General features: G+C 42.6%; 1 protein-coding gene and 1 long non-coding RNA gene across 3 annotated transcripts in view; one reads left to right on the top strand and one right to left on the bottom strand.

Annotated features, from left to right (window-relative positions):
- Window positions 1-2,432: 2,432 nt before the first annotated feature.
- LOC127002018 (putative inorganic phosphate cotransporter) overlaps window positions 2,433-14,974 on the bottom strand; it is a 35,009-nt gene continuing 22,467 nt past the window's right edge. For both annotated transcript variants that reach the window (XM_050867339.1, XM_050867340.1), the window contains exons 9-13: window positions 14,612-14,744; window positions 13,852-13,985; window positions 12,268-12,375; window positions 9,351-9,478; window positions 2,433-2,990 (exon numbers count right to left, since the gene is read on the bottom strand). In XM_050867339.1, coding sequence (XP_050723296.1) covers window positions 2,948-2,990; window positions 9,351-9,478; window positions 12,268-12,375; window positions 13,852-13,985; window positions 14,612-14,744 — 546 coding nt within the window. In that variant the 3' untranslated portion in view covers window positions 2,433-2,947. The remainder of the gene's footprint in view (window positions 2,991-9,350; window positions 9,479-12,267; window positions 12,376-13,851; window positions 13,986-14,611; window positions 14,745-14,974) is intronic.
- On the top strand, window positions 6,706-7,101 carry LOC127002019 (uncharacterized). Its single transcript, XR_007755646.1, has 3 exons — window positions 6,706-6,718; window positions 6,879-6,966; window positions 7,053-7,101. It is a non-coding gene; the product is annotated as an uncharacterized LOC127002019 (long non-coding RNA).

Below are 14,974 nucleotides of genomic sequence, written 5' to 3'. Positions count from 1 at the left end.
CGGGTTAAAATTAGTTAGCCGGGCTTTAGTGGAGGTTGTAAGGTAAGGTAAGGTAAGGTAAGGTTAGGTAAGGTTAGGTAAGCAATTCACACTTTTTTTTTTTCTTGTGTGGGCTACATGTAATATCTTTTATCTTTTTTCTTTTTTTCTTCACTTTCTTTTTGACCTATTATCTTTTTTCTTTGTGCCCATATATGTTTCTCCAACAATACTCTCTTTGCTTCTTCTTCAAATTCATTCATTCTGTATGTTATCTTTTATCCCATTTTTTTCTGAAGATTCTTGTATGCCACGGAATGTTGAAGATTCTTGTATGCCACAGAATGTTGAAGATTCTTGTATGCCACAGAATGTTGAAGATTCTTGTATGCCACAGAATGTTGAAGATTCTTGTATGCCACGGAATGTTGAAGATTCTTGTATGCCACAGAATGTTGAAGATTCTTGTATGCCACAGAATGTTGAAGATTCTTGTATGCCACAGAATGTTGAAGATTCTTGTATGCCACAGAATGTTGAAGATTCTTGTATGCCACGGAATGTTGAAGATTCTTGTATGCCACAGAATGTTGAAGATTCTTGTATGCCACAGAATGTTGAAGATTCTTGTATGCCACAGAATGTTGAAGATTCTTGTATGCCACAGAATGTTGAAGATTCTTGTATGCCACAGAATGTTGAAGATTCTTGTATGCCACGGAATGTTGAAGATTCTTGTATGCCACAGAATGTTGAAGATTCTTGTATGCCACAGAATGTTGAAGATTCTTGTATGCCACAGAATGTTGAAGATTCTTGTATGCCACAGAATGTTGAAGATTCTTGTATGCCACAGAATGTTGAAGATTCTTGTATGCCACAGAATGTTGAAGATTCTTGTATGCCACAGAATGTTGAAGATTCTTGTATGCCACAGAATGTTGAAGATTCTTGTATGCCACAGAATGTTGAAGATTCTTGTATGCCACAGAATGTTGAAGATTCTTGTATGCCACGGAATGTTGAAGATTCTTGTATGCCACAGAATGTTGAAGATTCTTGTATGCCACAGAATGTTGAAGATTCTTGTATGCCACCGAATGTTGAAGATTCTTGTATGCCACAGAATGTTGAAGATTCTTGTATGCCACAGAATGTTGAAGATTCTTGTATGCCACAGAATGTTGAAGATTCTTGTATGCCACGGAATGTTGAAGATTCTTGTATGCCACAGAATGTTGAAGATTCTTGTATGCCACGGAATGTTGAAGATTCTTGTATGCCACAGAATGTTGAAGATTCTTGTATGCCACAGAATGTTGAAGATTCTTGTATGCCACAGAATGTTGAAGATTCTTGTATGCCACGGAATGTTGAAGATTCTTGTATGCCACAGAATGTTGAAGATTCTTGTATGCCACAGAATGTTGAAGATTCTTGTATGCCACGGAATGTTGAAGATTCTTGTATGCCACGGAATGTTGAAGATTCTTGTATGCCACAGAATGTTGAAGATTCTTGTATGCCACAGAATGTTGAAGATTCTTGTATGCCACGGAATTTTGAAGATTCTTGTATGCCACAGAATTTTGAAGATTCTTGTATGCCACGGAATTTTGAAGATTCTTGTATGCCACGGAATTTTGAAGATTCTTGTATGCCACGGAATTTTGAAGATTCTTGTATGCCACGGAATTTTGAAGATTCTTGTATGCCACGGAATGAAGATTCTCATATATCGCTTTTTTTTTTTTCTTCATTTCTATTGCAAAGAGAGCAGTGATGATTTGGCCACTTTTTAAATGTTTGTTGACCTCAAAAGTTCCTTCATCATTTGGCTCTTTTTTTTTTTTCTTTTTTTTTCACCTATGGCACCCCGGTAGGCTTTCATGACAGGGCCTGATGGTCTTCCCCAGCCTGTTCTGGCATAGGTAAGTGTTTATAGTGGCACCATCTTGCATTGGCTCATGCTGCCCCCTGGAGCTCATCTTTGATCCTAGAATCTTGAGTCCAGGTTGATAGATGGTCTTCTGGACAGCATGTGGGTAGTCTTAGGCCACTCGGCAGTGACTGAAAACTCCCAGCTTGTGGCACTGGGCAGGACGCAAACTTGCGTCGTCCTGAACATGACGCCGTCACGCTATCCACTCAGCCACCGCCTCCCCAATATCACACTCTCAAATATTTCCAGTTTTCATCAGTAGACTAGATGAGGTAACACAAGTTTCTATGTTCTCTGAACCGTCCTTACCTGTGGTGATGGCCTGTACAGGAAGGCGGGACGTTGCGGACACTCCTGTTTGCCGCCACACTCTTAATGTAACATAAGCTGCATAGCTAATAAACGAGAAGTGATTGATTCAGAGGCATTTGCGAAAGTCCAAAAGTAGCCTCTCAATATCCCCAGAAAACATAATAAAAAGTAAAACAAATTAACTCTATAATCATGCAACAGTGACTTCCTTTCTCTCACATGCACACCATATTACTCAACCATATTAGGCTCTTCATAAATGCTCCAGCACATTATTGTTTAAATTAATACAGAACTAATAACAACAATGGAAACCAACTGTCCCAATCGTCACAAATCTACAAAACTGAATGTCAGGTCACACTCCACTTCCAGCACAACACGATAGAACTCGTGTGCTTTACGGCAATACCTTCTTCAAACATCGCTGCCCCACCATGACGCTGCACACCTCACTAATTCCCATATTCATGACGTGACAGCTTACGATACTCCCTAAAAATATCACACAAGAGGTGCAAAAAAATACATAACAACTGACCTGCATTGAAAAGTACCTCTCAGGCAGCATGGTCACCAAGCGTGCTCCAAGACAACAAAGTTTCACACATTCACCCTAGATCTCTAGGCACTCGGTCCCTGACGCCTTAGATAAATGCAATGCCCGGGCCATCCCACTGTCTGAACCATCACCGCTCCCCCCACACATTTACCTCATACAGTCTTCAGCTCTGCATTGTCCTTCAAGAGATCCCTTCTGCAATGGAAAGACAGAGCGATTACATTGATGACTAAGAAACCACAGGAAGTATTGTTCACAACAGCTTAGTTTAATGTCAAACTGATCAACTACATCAAATGATTACAGTCTTCCTTCATATGCATTTCGTCCTGCCTATGACTCGACCTCCTTCAAGAAGAGTGTATCAAGGCACCTCTCCACCAGAAAATAACCTCTCTTTTGGCCACTCTTTACTTTTGTCTGTTGTGGGAGCGGTGAGCAGAGGGCTTATTTTTTCTACACTCCTTTTGTTGCCCTTGAGCCATCTCCTTTGTTGTAAAAAATAAATAAATGAATAAAAAATAACAATAAAAGTGATCAGACTGAGAACTAAGAAACCACAGGAAGTATTGTTCACGGCAGCTTAGTGTTAATGTCAAACTGAACAACTACATCAAATGATCACAATAAAAAATGCATAATAACTGTGACAAAGACATACATGACTTTGCAAAACTAATTCCCACAAAATTTCCATATTTCCCAGCAAGTAGGATGATGCACTTATCTGAAGAGCTGCATTTCTTCTCTCCTCTCTGTCTCATTCCTTTTCTTTTCCCACTCTGTTAATTCATCTTTTTATCAGTTATCTAGTTTTCTAATCTGTCTACTGTCATGTCATTTGTGAGCGGTAGAGTGGATGTGTTGGGAGTGAGTGAAACACATATTAGAGGAGCTGGTATGAGTGATGGTGGAGAGGGTATGTGGGAGGGTGTGCCTGGGGGGGTTGTATGGACGGGGATGGATGAGAAGTATAGAGGCAGAAGTAAGGAAGGATGTGCTATTGTCATTTTTCTCTCATGGATCTGCTAATTCCTGTCTGTATTTCTGCTTTTTGTGTCTGAGACTAACACAGAAAGTTTGTAGCAAGCAGCAGCAGTAGTTCACTAAGCATACAAATTGTTACTAATAATATTACTTTTGCGAAACCAGATTGGCGAGACCATTTTTGTGTTGGCTCCTGTGGGTCCCTTCCTCCCCTCCACTTTGCAATAGTCCCAACACCTGTCTCTTCCTCTCATATCTCAGCTATAGGTAACATTGGAGAGGAAAGGATTGTGTGGCAGAGAGGGAGATAGGTGAAGAGATAGCTTGGGCAGAGAGGGAGAGACAGTTTTGGCAGAGAAAGAGATAGGTTAGGAGAGATAGGTTGGGCAGAGATAGAGATAGGTCAGGAGAGATAGGTTGGGCAGAGATAGAGATGGGTCAGGAGAGATAGGTTGGGCAGAGATAGAGATGGGTCAGGAGAGATAGGTTGGGCAGAGATAGAGACAGGTCAGGAGAGATAGGTTGGGCAGAGATAGAGATGGGTCAGGAGAGGTAGGTTGGGCAGAGATAGAGATGGGTCAGGAGAGATAGGTTGGGCAGAGATAGAGATAGGTCAGGAGAGACAGGTTAGGCAGAGATAGAGATGGGTCAGGAGAGATAGGTTGGGAAGAGATAGAGATGGGTCAGGAGAGATAGGTTGGGCAGAGATAGAGATGGGTCAGGAGAGATAGGTTGGGCAGAGATAGAGATGGGTCAGGAGAGATAGGTTAGGCAGAGATAGAGATGGGTCAGGAGAGATAGGTTGGGCAGAGATAGAGATAGGTCAGGAGAGATAGGTTGGGCAGAGATAGAGATAGGTCAGAAGAGATAGGTTGGGCAGAGATAGAGACAGGTTGGGAAGAGATAGAGATGGGTCAGGAGAGATAGGTTGGGCAGAGATAGAGATAGGTTGGGAAGAGATAGAGATGGGTCAGGAGAGATAGGTTGGGCAGAGATAGAGATAGGTCAGGAGAGATAGGTTGGGCAGAGATAGAGACAGGTTGGGCAGAGATAGAGACAGGTCAGGAGGGATAGGTTGGGCAGAGATAGAGATAGGTTGGGAAGAGATAGAGATGGGTCAGGAGAGATAGGTTGGGCAGAGATAGAGATAGGTCAGGAGAGATTGGTTGGGAAGAGATAGAGATAGGTCAGGAGAGATAGGTTGGGCAGAGATAGAGATAGGTCAGGAGAGATTGGTTGGGAAGAGATAGAGATAGGTTGGGCAGAGATAGAGATAGGTCAGGAGATAGGTTGGACAGAAATAGAGATAGGTTAGGAAAGATAGGTTGGGCAGCGATAGAGATTGTTAAAGAGATAGGTGTTGGACAAAGAGGAAGAGAGAGAGATAGGTTAGGAGAGATAAGTGAAGAGATAGGTTGGAGAGATAGGTGGAGAGATAGGTTAGGAGAGTTAGGTTAGGAGAGATAGGTGAAGAGATAGGTGGAGAGATAGGTGAAGAGATAGGTTAGGAGAGATAGGTTAGGAGAGATAGGTGGAGAGATAGGTGAAGAGATAGGTGGAGAAATAGGTGAATAGATAGGTGAAGAGATAGGTTAAGAGAGAGGTGGAAAGATAGAGTAGGAGAGATAGGTGAAGAGATAGGTTAGGAGAGATAGGTGAAGAGATAGGTTGGAGAGATAGGTGAAGAGATAGGTTAGGAGAGATAGGTAAAGAGAGAGGTTAGGAGAGAGAGGTGAAGAGATAGATTAGGAGAGATAGGTGAAGAGATAGGTTAGGAGAGATAGGTGAAGAGATAGGTTAGGAGAGAGAGGTGGAGAGATAGGTGAAGATATAGGTGGAGAGATAGGTGAAGAGACAGGTTAGGAGAGAGAGGTGGAGAGATAGGTGGAGAGATAGATTAGGAGAGATAGGTGGAGAGATAGATTAGGAGAGATAGGTGGAGAGATAGGTTAGGAAAGATAGATTAGGAGAGATAGGTTAGGAGAGATAGGTCAAGAGATAGATTAGGAGAGATAGGTGGAGAGATAGATTAGGAGAGATAGCTGAAGAGATAGATTAGGAGAGATAGATGAAGAGATAGATTGGGAGAGATAGGTGAAGAGATAGGTTAGGAGAGATAGGTGAAGAGATAGATTAGGAGAGATAGGTGGAGTGATAGATTAGGAGAGATAGGTGGAGAGACAGGTGAAGAGATAGGTTAGGAGAGATAGGTGAAGAGATAGATTAGGAGAGATAGGTGAAGAGATAGATTAGGAGAGATAGGTGGAGTGATAGATTAGGAGAGATAGGTGGAGTGATAGATTAGGAGAGATAGGTGGAGAGATAGGTGAAGAGATAGGTTAGGAGAGATAGGTGAAGAGATAGATTAGGAGAGATAGGTGAAGAGATAGGTGAAGAGATAGATGAAGAGATAGGTGAAGAGATAGGTGGAGAGATAGGTGAAGAGATAGGTGAAGAGATAGATGAAGAGATAGGTGAAGAGATAGGTGGAGAGATAGGTGGAGAGATAGGTGGAGAGATAGATTAGGAGAGATAAGTGAAGAGATAGGTTAGGAGAGATAGGTAAATAGATAGGTGAAGAGACAGATTAGGAGAGATAGGTGAAGAGATAGGTTAGGAGAGATAGGTGAAGAGATAGATTAGGAGAGATAGGTGGAGAGATAGGTGAAGAGATAGGTGAAGAGATAGGTGGAGAGATAGGTGAAGAGATAGGTAGGGAGATAGGTGGAGAGATAGGTGAAGAGATAGGTGGAGAGATAGGTGAAGAGATAGGTGGAGAGATAGGTGAAGAGATAGGTGGAGAGATAGGTGAAGAGATAGGTTAGGAGAGATAGGTGAAGAGATAGGTTAGGAGAGATAGATGAAGAGATAGGTGAAGAGATAGGTTGGGAGAGAGAGGTGGAGAGATAGATTAGGAGAAATAGGTGAAGAGATAGGTGAAGAGATAGGTTAGGAGAGAGAGGTGGAGAGATAGGTGAAGATATAGGTGGAGAGATAGGTGAAGATATAGATGAAGAGATAGGTGAAGAGATAGGTTAGGAGAGAGAGGTGGAGAGATAGGTGGAGAGATAGGTGAAGAGATAGGTGAAGAGATAGGTGAAGATATAGATGAAGAGATAGGTGAAGAGATAGGTTAGGAGAGAGAGGTGGAGAGATAGATTAGGAGAAATAGGTGAAGAGATAGGTTAGGAGAGAGAGGTGGAGAGATAGGTGAAAATATAGGTGGAGAGATATGTGGAGAGATAGGTGGAGAGATAGGTGAAGAGATAGGTGAAGATATAGGTGGAGAGATAGGTGGAGATATAGGTGGAGAGATAGGTGGAGAAATAGGTGGAGAGATAGATTAGGAGAGATAGGTGAAGAGATAGATTAGGAGAGATAGGTGGAGAGACAGATTAGGAGAGATAGATTAGGAGAGATAGGTGAAGAGATAGGTTGGAGAGATAGGTGAAGAGATAGATTAGGAGAGATGGGTTAGGAGAGATAGGTGAAGAGATAGGTTAGGAAAGATAGGTGAAGAGATAGGTTGGAGAGATAGGTTAGGAGAGATAGGTGAAGAGATAGGTTGGAGAGATAGGTGGAGATATAGGTTAGGAGAGATAGGTGGAGAGATGGGTTAGGAGAGATAGGTGGAGAGATAATTAGGAGAGATGGGTGGAGAGATAGGTTAGGAAAGATAGGTGGAGATATAGGTTAGGAGAGATAGGTGGAGAGATGGGTTAGGAGAGATAGGTGAAGAGATAGATTAGGAGAGATAGGTGGAGAGATGGGTTAGGAGAGATAGGTGAAGAGATAGGTTGGAGAGATAGGTGAAGAGATAGATTAGGAGAGATAGGTGGAGAGATAGGTTAGGAAAGATAGGTGAAGAGATAGGTTGGAGAGATAGGTTAGGAGAGATAGGTGAAGAGATAGGTTGGAGAGATAGGTGAAGAGATAGATTAGGAGAGATGGGTTAGGAAAGATAGGTGAAGAGATAGGTTAGGAAAGATAGGTTAGGAGAGATAGGTGAAGAGATAGGTGGAGAGATAGATTAGGAAAGATAGGTTAGGAAAGATAGGTGAAGAGATAGGTTGGAGAGATAGGTGAAGAGATAGATTAGGAGAGATGGGTTAGGAGAGATAGGTGAAGAGATAGGAAAGATAGGTTAGGAGAGATAGGTGAAGAGATAGGTTGGAGAGATAGGTGGAGAGATAGGTTAGGAGAGATAGGTGAAGAGATAGGTTAGGAAAGATAGGTTAGGAGAGATCGGTGAAGAGATAGGTTGGAGAGATAGGTGAAGAGATAGGTTGGAGAGATAGGTTAGGAGAGATAGGTGAAGAGATAGGTTGGAGAGATAGGTGGAGAGATAGATGGAGAGATAGGTTAGGAGAGATAGGTGAAGAGATAGGTTGGAGAGATAGGTGGAGAGATAGGTTAGGAGAGATAGATGAAGAGATAGGTTGGAGAGATAGGTGGAGAGATAGGTGGAGAGATAGGTGGAGAGATAGATTAGGAGAGATAGGTGAAGAGATTGGTTAGAAAGATAGGTGGAGAGATAGGTTTGGAGAGATAGGTGAAGAGAGAGGTTGGAGAGATAGGTGGAGAGATAGGTTAGGAGAGATAGGTTGGGCAGAGATAGAGATAGTTGGAGAGATAGGTTGGGCAGAGATAGAGATAGTTGGAGAGATAGGTTGGGCAGAGATAAAGATAGTTGGAGAGATAGGTTGGGCAGAGATAGAAATAGGTTAGAGAGATAGGTGTCAGGACTGTGTGTCAGAGTAGCGTTAAGCAAATGAGCCACAGGAGCCAACACAGAAACAATCTTGCCAATCTGGCTTCACTATAAAGACAAAATATTGAAAAACAAGCCAAGTTAAACATAAGAACATAAGAACGTAAAGAGTCTGCAAGAGGCCAGTTTGACCCCCTGCACTCTGAATTGAAGGGCTGCTACTGTATTACAATTTCTCAACACAAACAAAGCAAATTATAAGTGGTGTTATTTCAATGAAGTTTGTCAGTATGGGTCTGGTGGAACTTTTTTTTTGTGTGTGTGTGTGTGTATTTACCTAGTTGTAGTGTTACAGGGCTTGGGCTTACGCTCGTGTGGTCCCGTCTCCGTATCTATACCTGTCCAGTTTTTCCTTAAAGTTGTGCACACTCTCTGCCGATACTGCATCCTCACTTAGTCTGTTCCAAACCTCTGTGTGTGTGTGTGTGTGTGTGTGTGAGAGTCTGCTCAAGGTTATGTTATCAGAAAATCCATTAAAAAGCAATAAATTCATGGTCTACTGTACATACAAAGCCTTCACACTGACCCACAACACAAACACTGCCTTACCTCTTTTCAATATTACTTACTCACTTATTTATTTATTCATATGTTTGTTTGTTTTTTTTTGTTTTTTGTTTTTGTGTGTGTGTGTGTGTGTGTGTGTGTGTGTATGTGAGCCAGTCAGCTCCAGACCACACTATAAGGAGACCCTTTAAAACTTGCACTCAATGGAGGGTCTACTGTAGTTTTTAGTGTTAGTGTCCTTACAAACCCTTCACCCTGGCCCACCACCTAACACACTGGCTCACCCTCACCTCTTTTCAGCGTTGGTGTCGTTCCAGGGTTGGGTCTCGACGGATATGAAGACGAGGTACATGGTGCCGGCCACGAAGTACACAAATGACGCCAGGTGGAACACTTCGCTCCACCGACTCAACGTTTGCTGCAAGAACAACGACAACAACGCTGAGCTTCAACATGTGTCTGCTGTGGGGGGTCTCATTTAGGGCCGCTTTCACAGTCATTTTGTTTGTTTTGATCGTTACCAATGGCGGCGATCGCTGCTATAGTATTTCCACGTAAAACTGGCCGATGGGGTAGTGGGGGCTGCGGGGTTAGCCTAGCCCCACACACTCTCAACACCTTTCGCTTCCTCTGCAGCCGCCACTACCCCATCAGCCAGTTTCACGTGGAAAACTATAGCAACCCTAAAGCGTGAGTGATGTACAAGTACTTCTTTACATCACAAAAACCTAAAAAAAATAAACAGGAATTGTAAGTTCAACAAAATGGTTGGATGCGCATCAGGCAACACAGCTCGCTTCAAGGCCGTGTGTAGTTCTCAAAGCTCAACATAATACTATGAAGCTTCCAACGATCAGTTTTCGTTTCCAATTACTCTGAACCATAATTTACAATTCCACATGCCTTACTGATTATAGAATCAAGGAGTAATTACCTAGAAGAAAGTAACTTACCTTCTTGTATAATGATTTTTGTTGGAATGCGGACAAATGTACAGAAAGGCCCTTTAACATCTATTAAAAAATACGAAGACTTGTCAAATTATCCCTCTTTACTATCAATGAACAATGTTACATACACAAACAAAAATAAAGGGCGTATAAGCCCTCAAAAGAGCTTGCGTACATATACGTACTAAACACTTCCCTAAGAGGTACGTATATATACATACTAAACACTGTACGGGTTAAGCGCCATATAAACTTGTGCAAAAGCTAATCCGATGTACTAGTGGAGGAAATGGGAGGGGAAAAGAAGGGAGAGAGAGGGAGGGTGAGGTAAAGGATGAGGAAAGAGGGAGAGCGGAGAGGCTAAAATAACGTACAATGTAAAATTGGGTGCATGGAACAACATATAGACTTGTGCAAAAGCTAATCTGATGTAGTAATCAAGGAAATGGGAGGGGAAAAAGAAGGGAGTGAGAGGTAAGGATGAGGAAAGAGGGAGAGCAGAGAGGCTAAGAAATGGTATAAGGTAAGGTTGGGTGCACTGAACAACATATAGACTTGTGCAAAAGCTAATACGATGTAGTAGTCAAGGAAATGGGAGGGGAAAAGAAGGGAGAGAGGGAGGGTGAGGTAAAGGATGAGGAAAGAAGGAGAGGGGAGAGGCTAAGAAAAGGTATAAGGTAAGGTTGGGTGCACTGAACAATATACAGACTTGTGCAAAAGCAATGGGAGGAAAAGAAGGAGAGAGAGAAGGGAGGAGAAGGATGAGAGAGGTGAGGAGAGAGAGAGAAAAGAAAAGGAGTAAAGGTAGGGTGCAACACAATATAATACATTGTGTGCAAAAGCTGATGATACCAAGGAAAAAAGGAGGGGAAAGAAAGGAAAGAAGGGACAGAGGGAGGGTGAGGTAAAGGATGAGGAAAGAGGGAGAGCGGAGAGGCTAAGAAAAGGTATAGAGTTAAGTTTGGTGCATTGAACAACATATAAACTTGTGTAAGAGCCAAACCAAATGAAAAAGACAGCTCCCCTCAACAAAGACTGATGTAATTTTTTCAAACGCCATACAAACTTGTGCAAAAGCTAATCTAATCTAAGAGACAGTTCCCCTCCACAAAGGCCGCATTGAACAAAGTATAAACTTGTTGAAAGAGCTAATCCAAATGAAAAAGACCGCCTCCCTCAACAAAGACTGATGTAACTTTTTCAAACACCAATCCAATCATAATATAACCCAATGTAATCGAAAACTCCCCCCTACAAAGGCAAAGATAAGGTACAAGGTAAAGCTGGGTGCACTGAACAACATATAGGCTTGTGCAAAAGTTAATCAAATGAAGAAGACTGATGCAATTTTTTCAAACACCAATCTGATCATAATGTAATCCAATGTAATCGACAACTCCCCTCTACAAAGGCTACAATGAGGTACAAGGTGAAGTTGGGTGCATTGAACATATAAACTTGTGAAAGAGCTAATCCAAATAAAAAAGACAGCTCCCCTCAACAAAGACTAGTGTAATTTTTTCAAATGCCACACGACCCTTTCCATCCATGACGCAGACGTCAGCGTCACAGTATGGAAAGGGTCAAGAGGAAATGGAAGAGGAATAATCCTTTTCTAAACCACTCAATCCTCCTCTAAATTCCTCTTAACCCTTTGACTGTGGATTTCCTACCAGAAGACCTCACCAAGCTACAGGAATGGAACAAAAAGTGGCTGATACAATTCAATGAAGAAAAATGTAAAGTCCTGCACCTTGGGAGGGGATATCCAGCATACCAATACCACACGGGAAACACTCCACTATCCACCACAGAGGCAGAGAAAGACCTGGGATTTTATGATACCAGGCTACCAGTGAAATCCAAATCCTTGCCAATCGCAGTGGATGGGTTAATCCTCTTCCATTTTCTCTTAAGAGGTTTAGAAGAGGATTAAGAGGAAATGGAAGAGGATTAAGAGGTTTAGAAGAGGACTAACCCTTTCCATACGGTGACACCATTGGACGCCAGTCGGATGCCGACGTAAGTGTCGCCGGAGTGAAGGGGTTAATGACCTTGGTGGTAGTTTCACCCTTCTTCATTAACAGAAGCCTACAAAAGCACTCATTAGAACGCAACTGATGTCCTTTTTGTCCTTTGGAAATAGTTAATGTGAAGCCTGGCAGTGTCTGACAATACCAACCATAATATCTACATGTCAGTGCCTTACGCAGCGGCCCGGGTCACAGGTAATGACACTCAGAACACTCCTTCCTACCTGGTTGTTGATGATTGTTCCCGTCACGGCCGGGGCGAGGAAGCCGGGAATGGTGGCGAGGGTGTTGGAGATCCCTGTCAGCGTCCCGGCAAAGTTAGGCGCCAGCTCCTGGGGAGGAAAGTGTTTTAGTCAATAACAATGTTTTTCTACCTGACATTGTACAGAATAGATTGGAGGAAATGGAACTGACGACGCTTGAAGAGAGGAGACAAAGAGAAGACTTAATAGCTGTGAATAAATTTACTACAGTCTGTTCCACGAGGGCTGGCAGGCCTAATCCTTCAAGGATAGACTCGCAGAATTGGCATCATTGCTTGGCTGACAGTCTCTGCGCCGGTCACTGGTCTGTTGTTTACTAGATCTAAGCACATTCTTATCTTGGAAGCATCATGGCTGCTATCAGTTTCTTCATCATCTCTTCATCAATGTAGTGAAACATTCTTATATAAGCTTCTGACAAATATAAGAATGCTGTTTCACTACAGTACATGGACGAAGAGATGATGAAGAAACTGGTAGCAGACATGATTCGTACAAGACTGGAACATGCAGCAGTTATATGGTCCCCACACTAAAAGAAGCACATACACAAGATTGAAAGAATCCAGGGAGCAGCCACCGAGGCAGTCCCCAGCCTGGCGGACTTATCGTACCAAGAAAGATTGGAAAAGCTGGGGCTGCCATCCCTAACAGAAAGAAGAGAAAGAGGTGATAGGATTGCACTTTTCAGGGTGATGAAGGGAATAGATAAAATTGAGAGAGGATCTGTTTGTATAGGATGGGAGAGCAACCAGAGGACACGAAAGGAAGCTGAGAAAGACAAGATGCCTGAAAGATGTATAGAAATAGTTTCACCAGTAGATGCATCCACCAGCGGAACAGCCATGACAAAGATGTTGTTCATTCCAGAAACATAAGCGAATTTGTAAGCAAAATTTGACCAATTGAAACTCAGAGACGGGGCCACACAGCGTAGTTCACTTCCTGTAGCTATATTACAACTAGGTAAACACACACACACAGAAAGGTTAAAGGAAATGGACCTACCAACACTGGAACAAAGAAGAGAAAGGGGAGACCTAATACAAATTTATAAATTATTTATTAAAATGGAAGAAGTAGACAATGAGGAGTTACTACTAAGAGAAGGAAGAAACACCAACAACACACGAGGACATAGTAAAAAATTGAGGAAAGGAAGATGCTTGAGAGACATAAAGAAATAAAGCTTCCTGCAAAGAAACAGAGGTTTGGAACAGACTAAGTGAGCATGTAGTGTCGGCAAAGAGTGTGCACAACTTTAAGGAAAAGCTGGACATATATAGATATGGAGACGGGACCACACAAGCGTAAACCCAGGCCCTGTAAAACTACAACTAAGTAAATACACACACCAATGCAGTAGTAAGGCAATGAAGAGATTAGGTAGAATTCATAAAGATCTGTTTGTAAAGGACAGCAGAGCAACTTAGGGACATGAACAGAAAAAGAAGCATGAAGAGACATCAAGAAATACACCTTTCCCAACAGATGCATCGAACAGTGGAAGTCTTAGAGCACTGAGTCGCCTGTTAGCCGTTGTACCTGAAAAGCGCAGTGCATGCCGCAGAGGGAGGCTCCCGTCGTGCCCACCGTCACACAGATCAGCACCACCGCCAGCCACCTGTCACAGCCCACCCAGGACATCAGCAACAGCGACACCATGGGGAAGTAATTGGCTGAGGAGAAAGGGACATGCCAATGTAGAGCGATGATGTAAGACGCCAATGTAAGATGCCAACATATGATTCACACCACCACCACCACCACTGCCTTGACTGTGAAATAAACATATAAAAAAAGACTGTTGTGTGTTGGAGTTAAGGATAAATTTTGAATTCTGGGAAAGTACTTGTAACAGAACCACCACCACCACCACCACCACCTTGACCCTTCCTGTGGCTATAAAAAAAAAAAATACTGTTGTGTTGGATTCAGGGATAAAATTTTGAGTTCTAGGAAAGTATTTGTAGCAGAAGCACCACCACCTTGACCCTTCCCTTGGCTGTGAAAAAAATACATAAAAAAAGACTGTAGTGTGTTGGATTCAAGGATAAAATTTTGAGTGTGTTTGTATTTCCATGGGTAGTGTTATGAGCATAGTGATAGTTTGACGAGGCTTTGGTGGAGGTTGTGTTAGTTATTTCCACGGAGGGTAGTTTCATGAGGAAGGGACCGCCTTTGTCCTACGCTGGGCTGATAATGACTGGTGACCATGAAACAAACTCCATTTTGATATTAGTATTTAACAGATTTATAAACACAATACCGACCGATACCGACTGACTAAGAAGCAACCACCTACCTATGACCATGGAGAGTTTCCGGACCTGCACGGTGGAGAGTCTATCCTCTTTAAGAAGGCGGTCCATGTAGGAGGAATAGATCAGGCTGAACACCCACTGCACCAGGTAGGGCAGCGCTGACAGCAAGCCATTCTGGGAAAAGGTGGAGACATTTTAGATACAATTTCACCACAAACAACTTACTGCTAAACCTAGATAGTAATGTACAGCGTTGTCCCATGCACTTTCTTAACCCTTACGCTGCAATTGGAACAGATTTCGCCTTCACTGACAGCCTGGTAACATATAGTCCCAGGTCTTTCTCTGCCTCTGTGGTGGATAGTGGAGTGTTTCCCATGTGGTATTGGTGTGCTGGATATCCC

Source organism: Eriocheir sinensis, chromosome 22 (assembly GCF_024679095.1).
Source record: "Eriocheir sinensis breed Jianghai 21 chromosome 22, ASM2467909v1, whole genome shotgun sequence".
NCBI classification, from domain to species: Eukaryota; Metazoa; Arthropoda; class Malacostraca; order Decapoda; family Varunidae; genus Eriocheir; species Eriocheir sinensis.
Note: the sequence above shows the minus strand (reverse complement) of the source record. Positions and strands in the feature narration are given on the sequence as shown.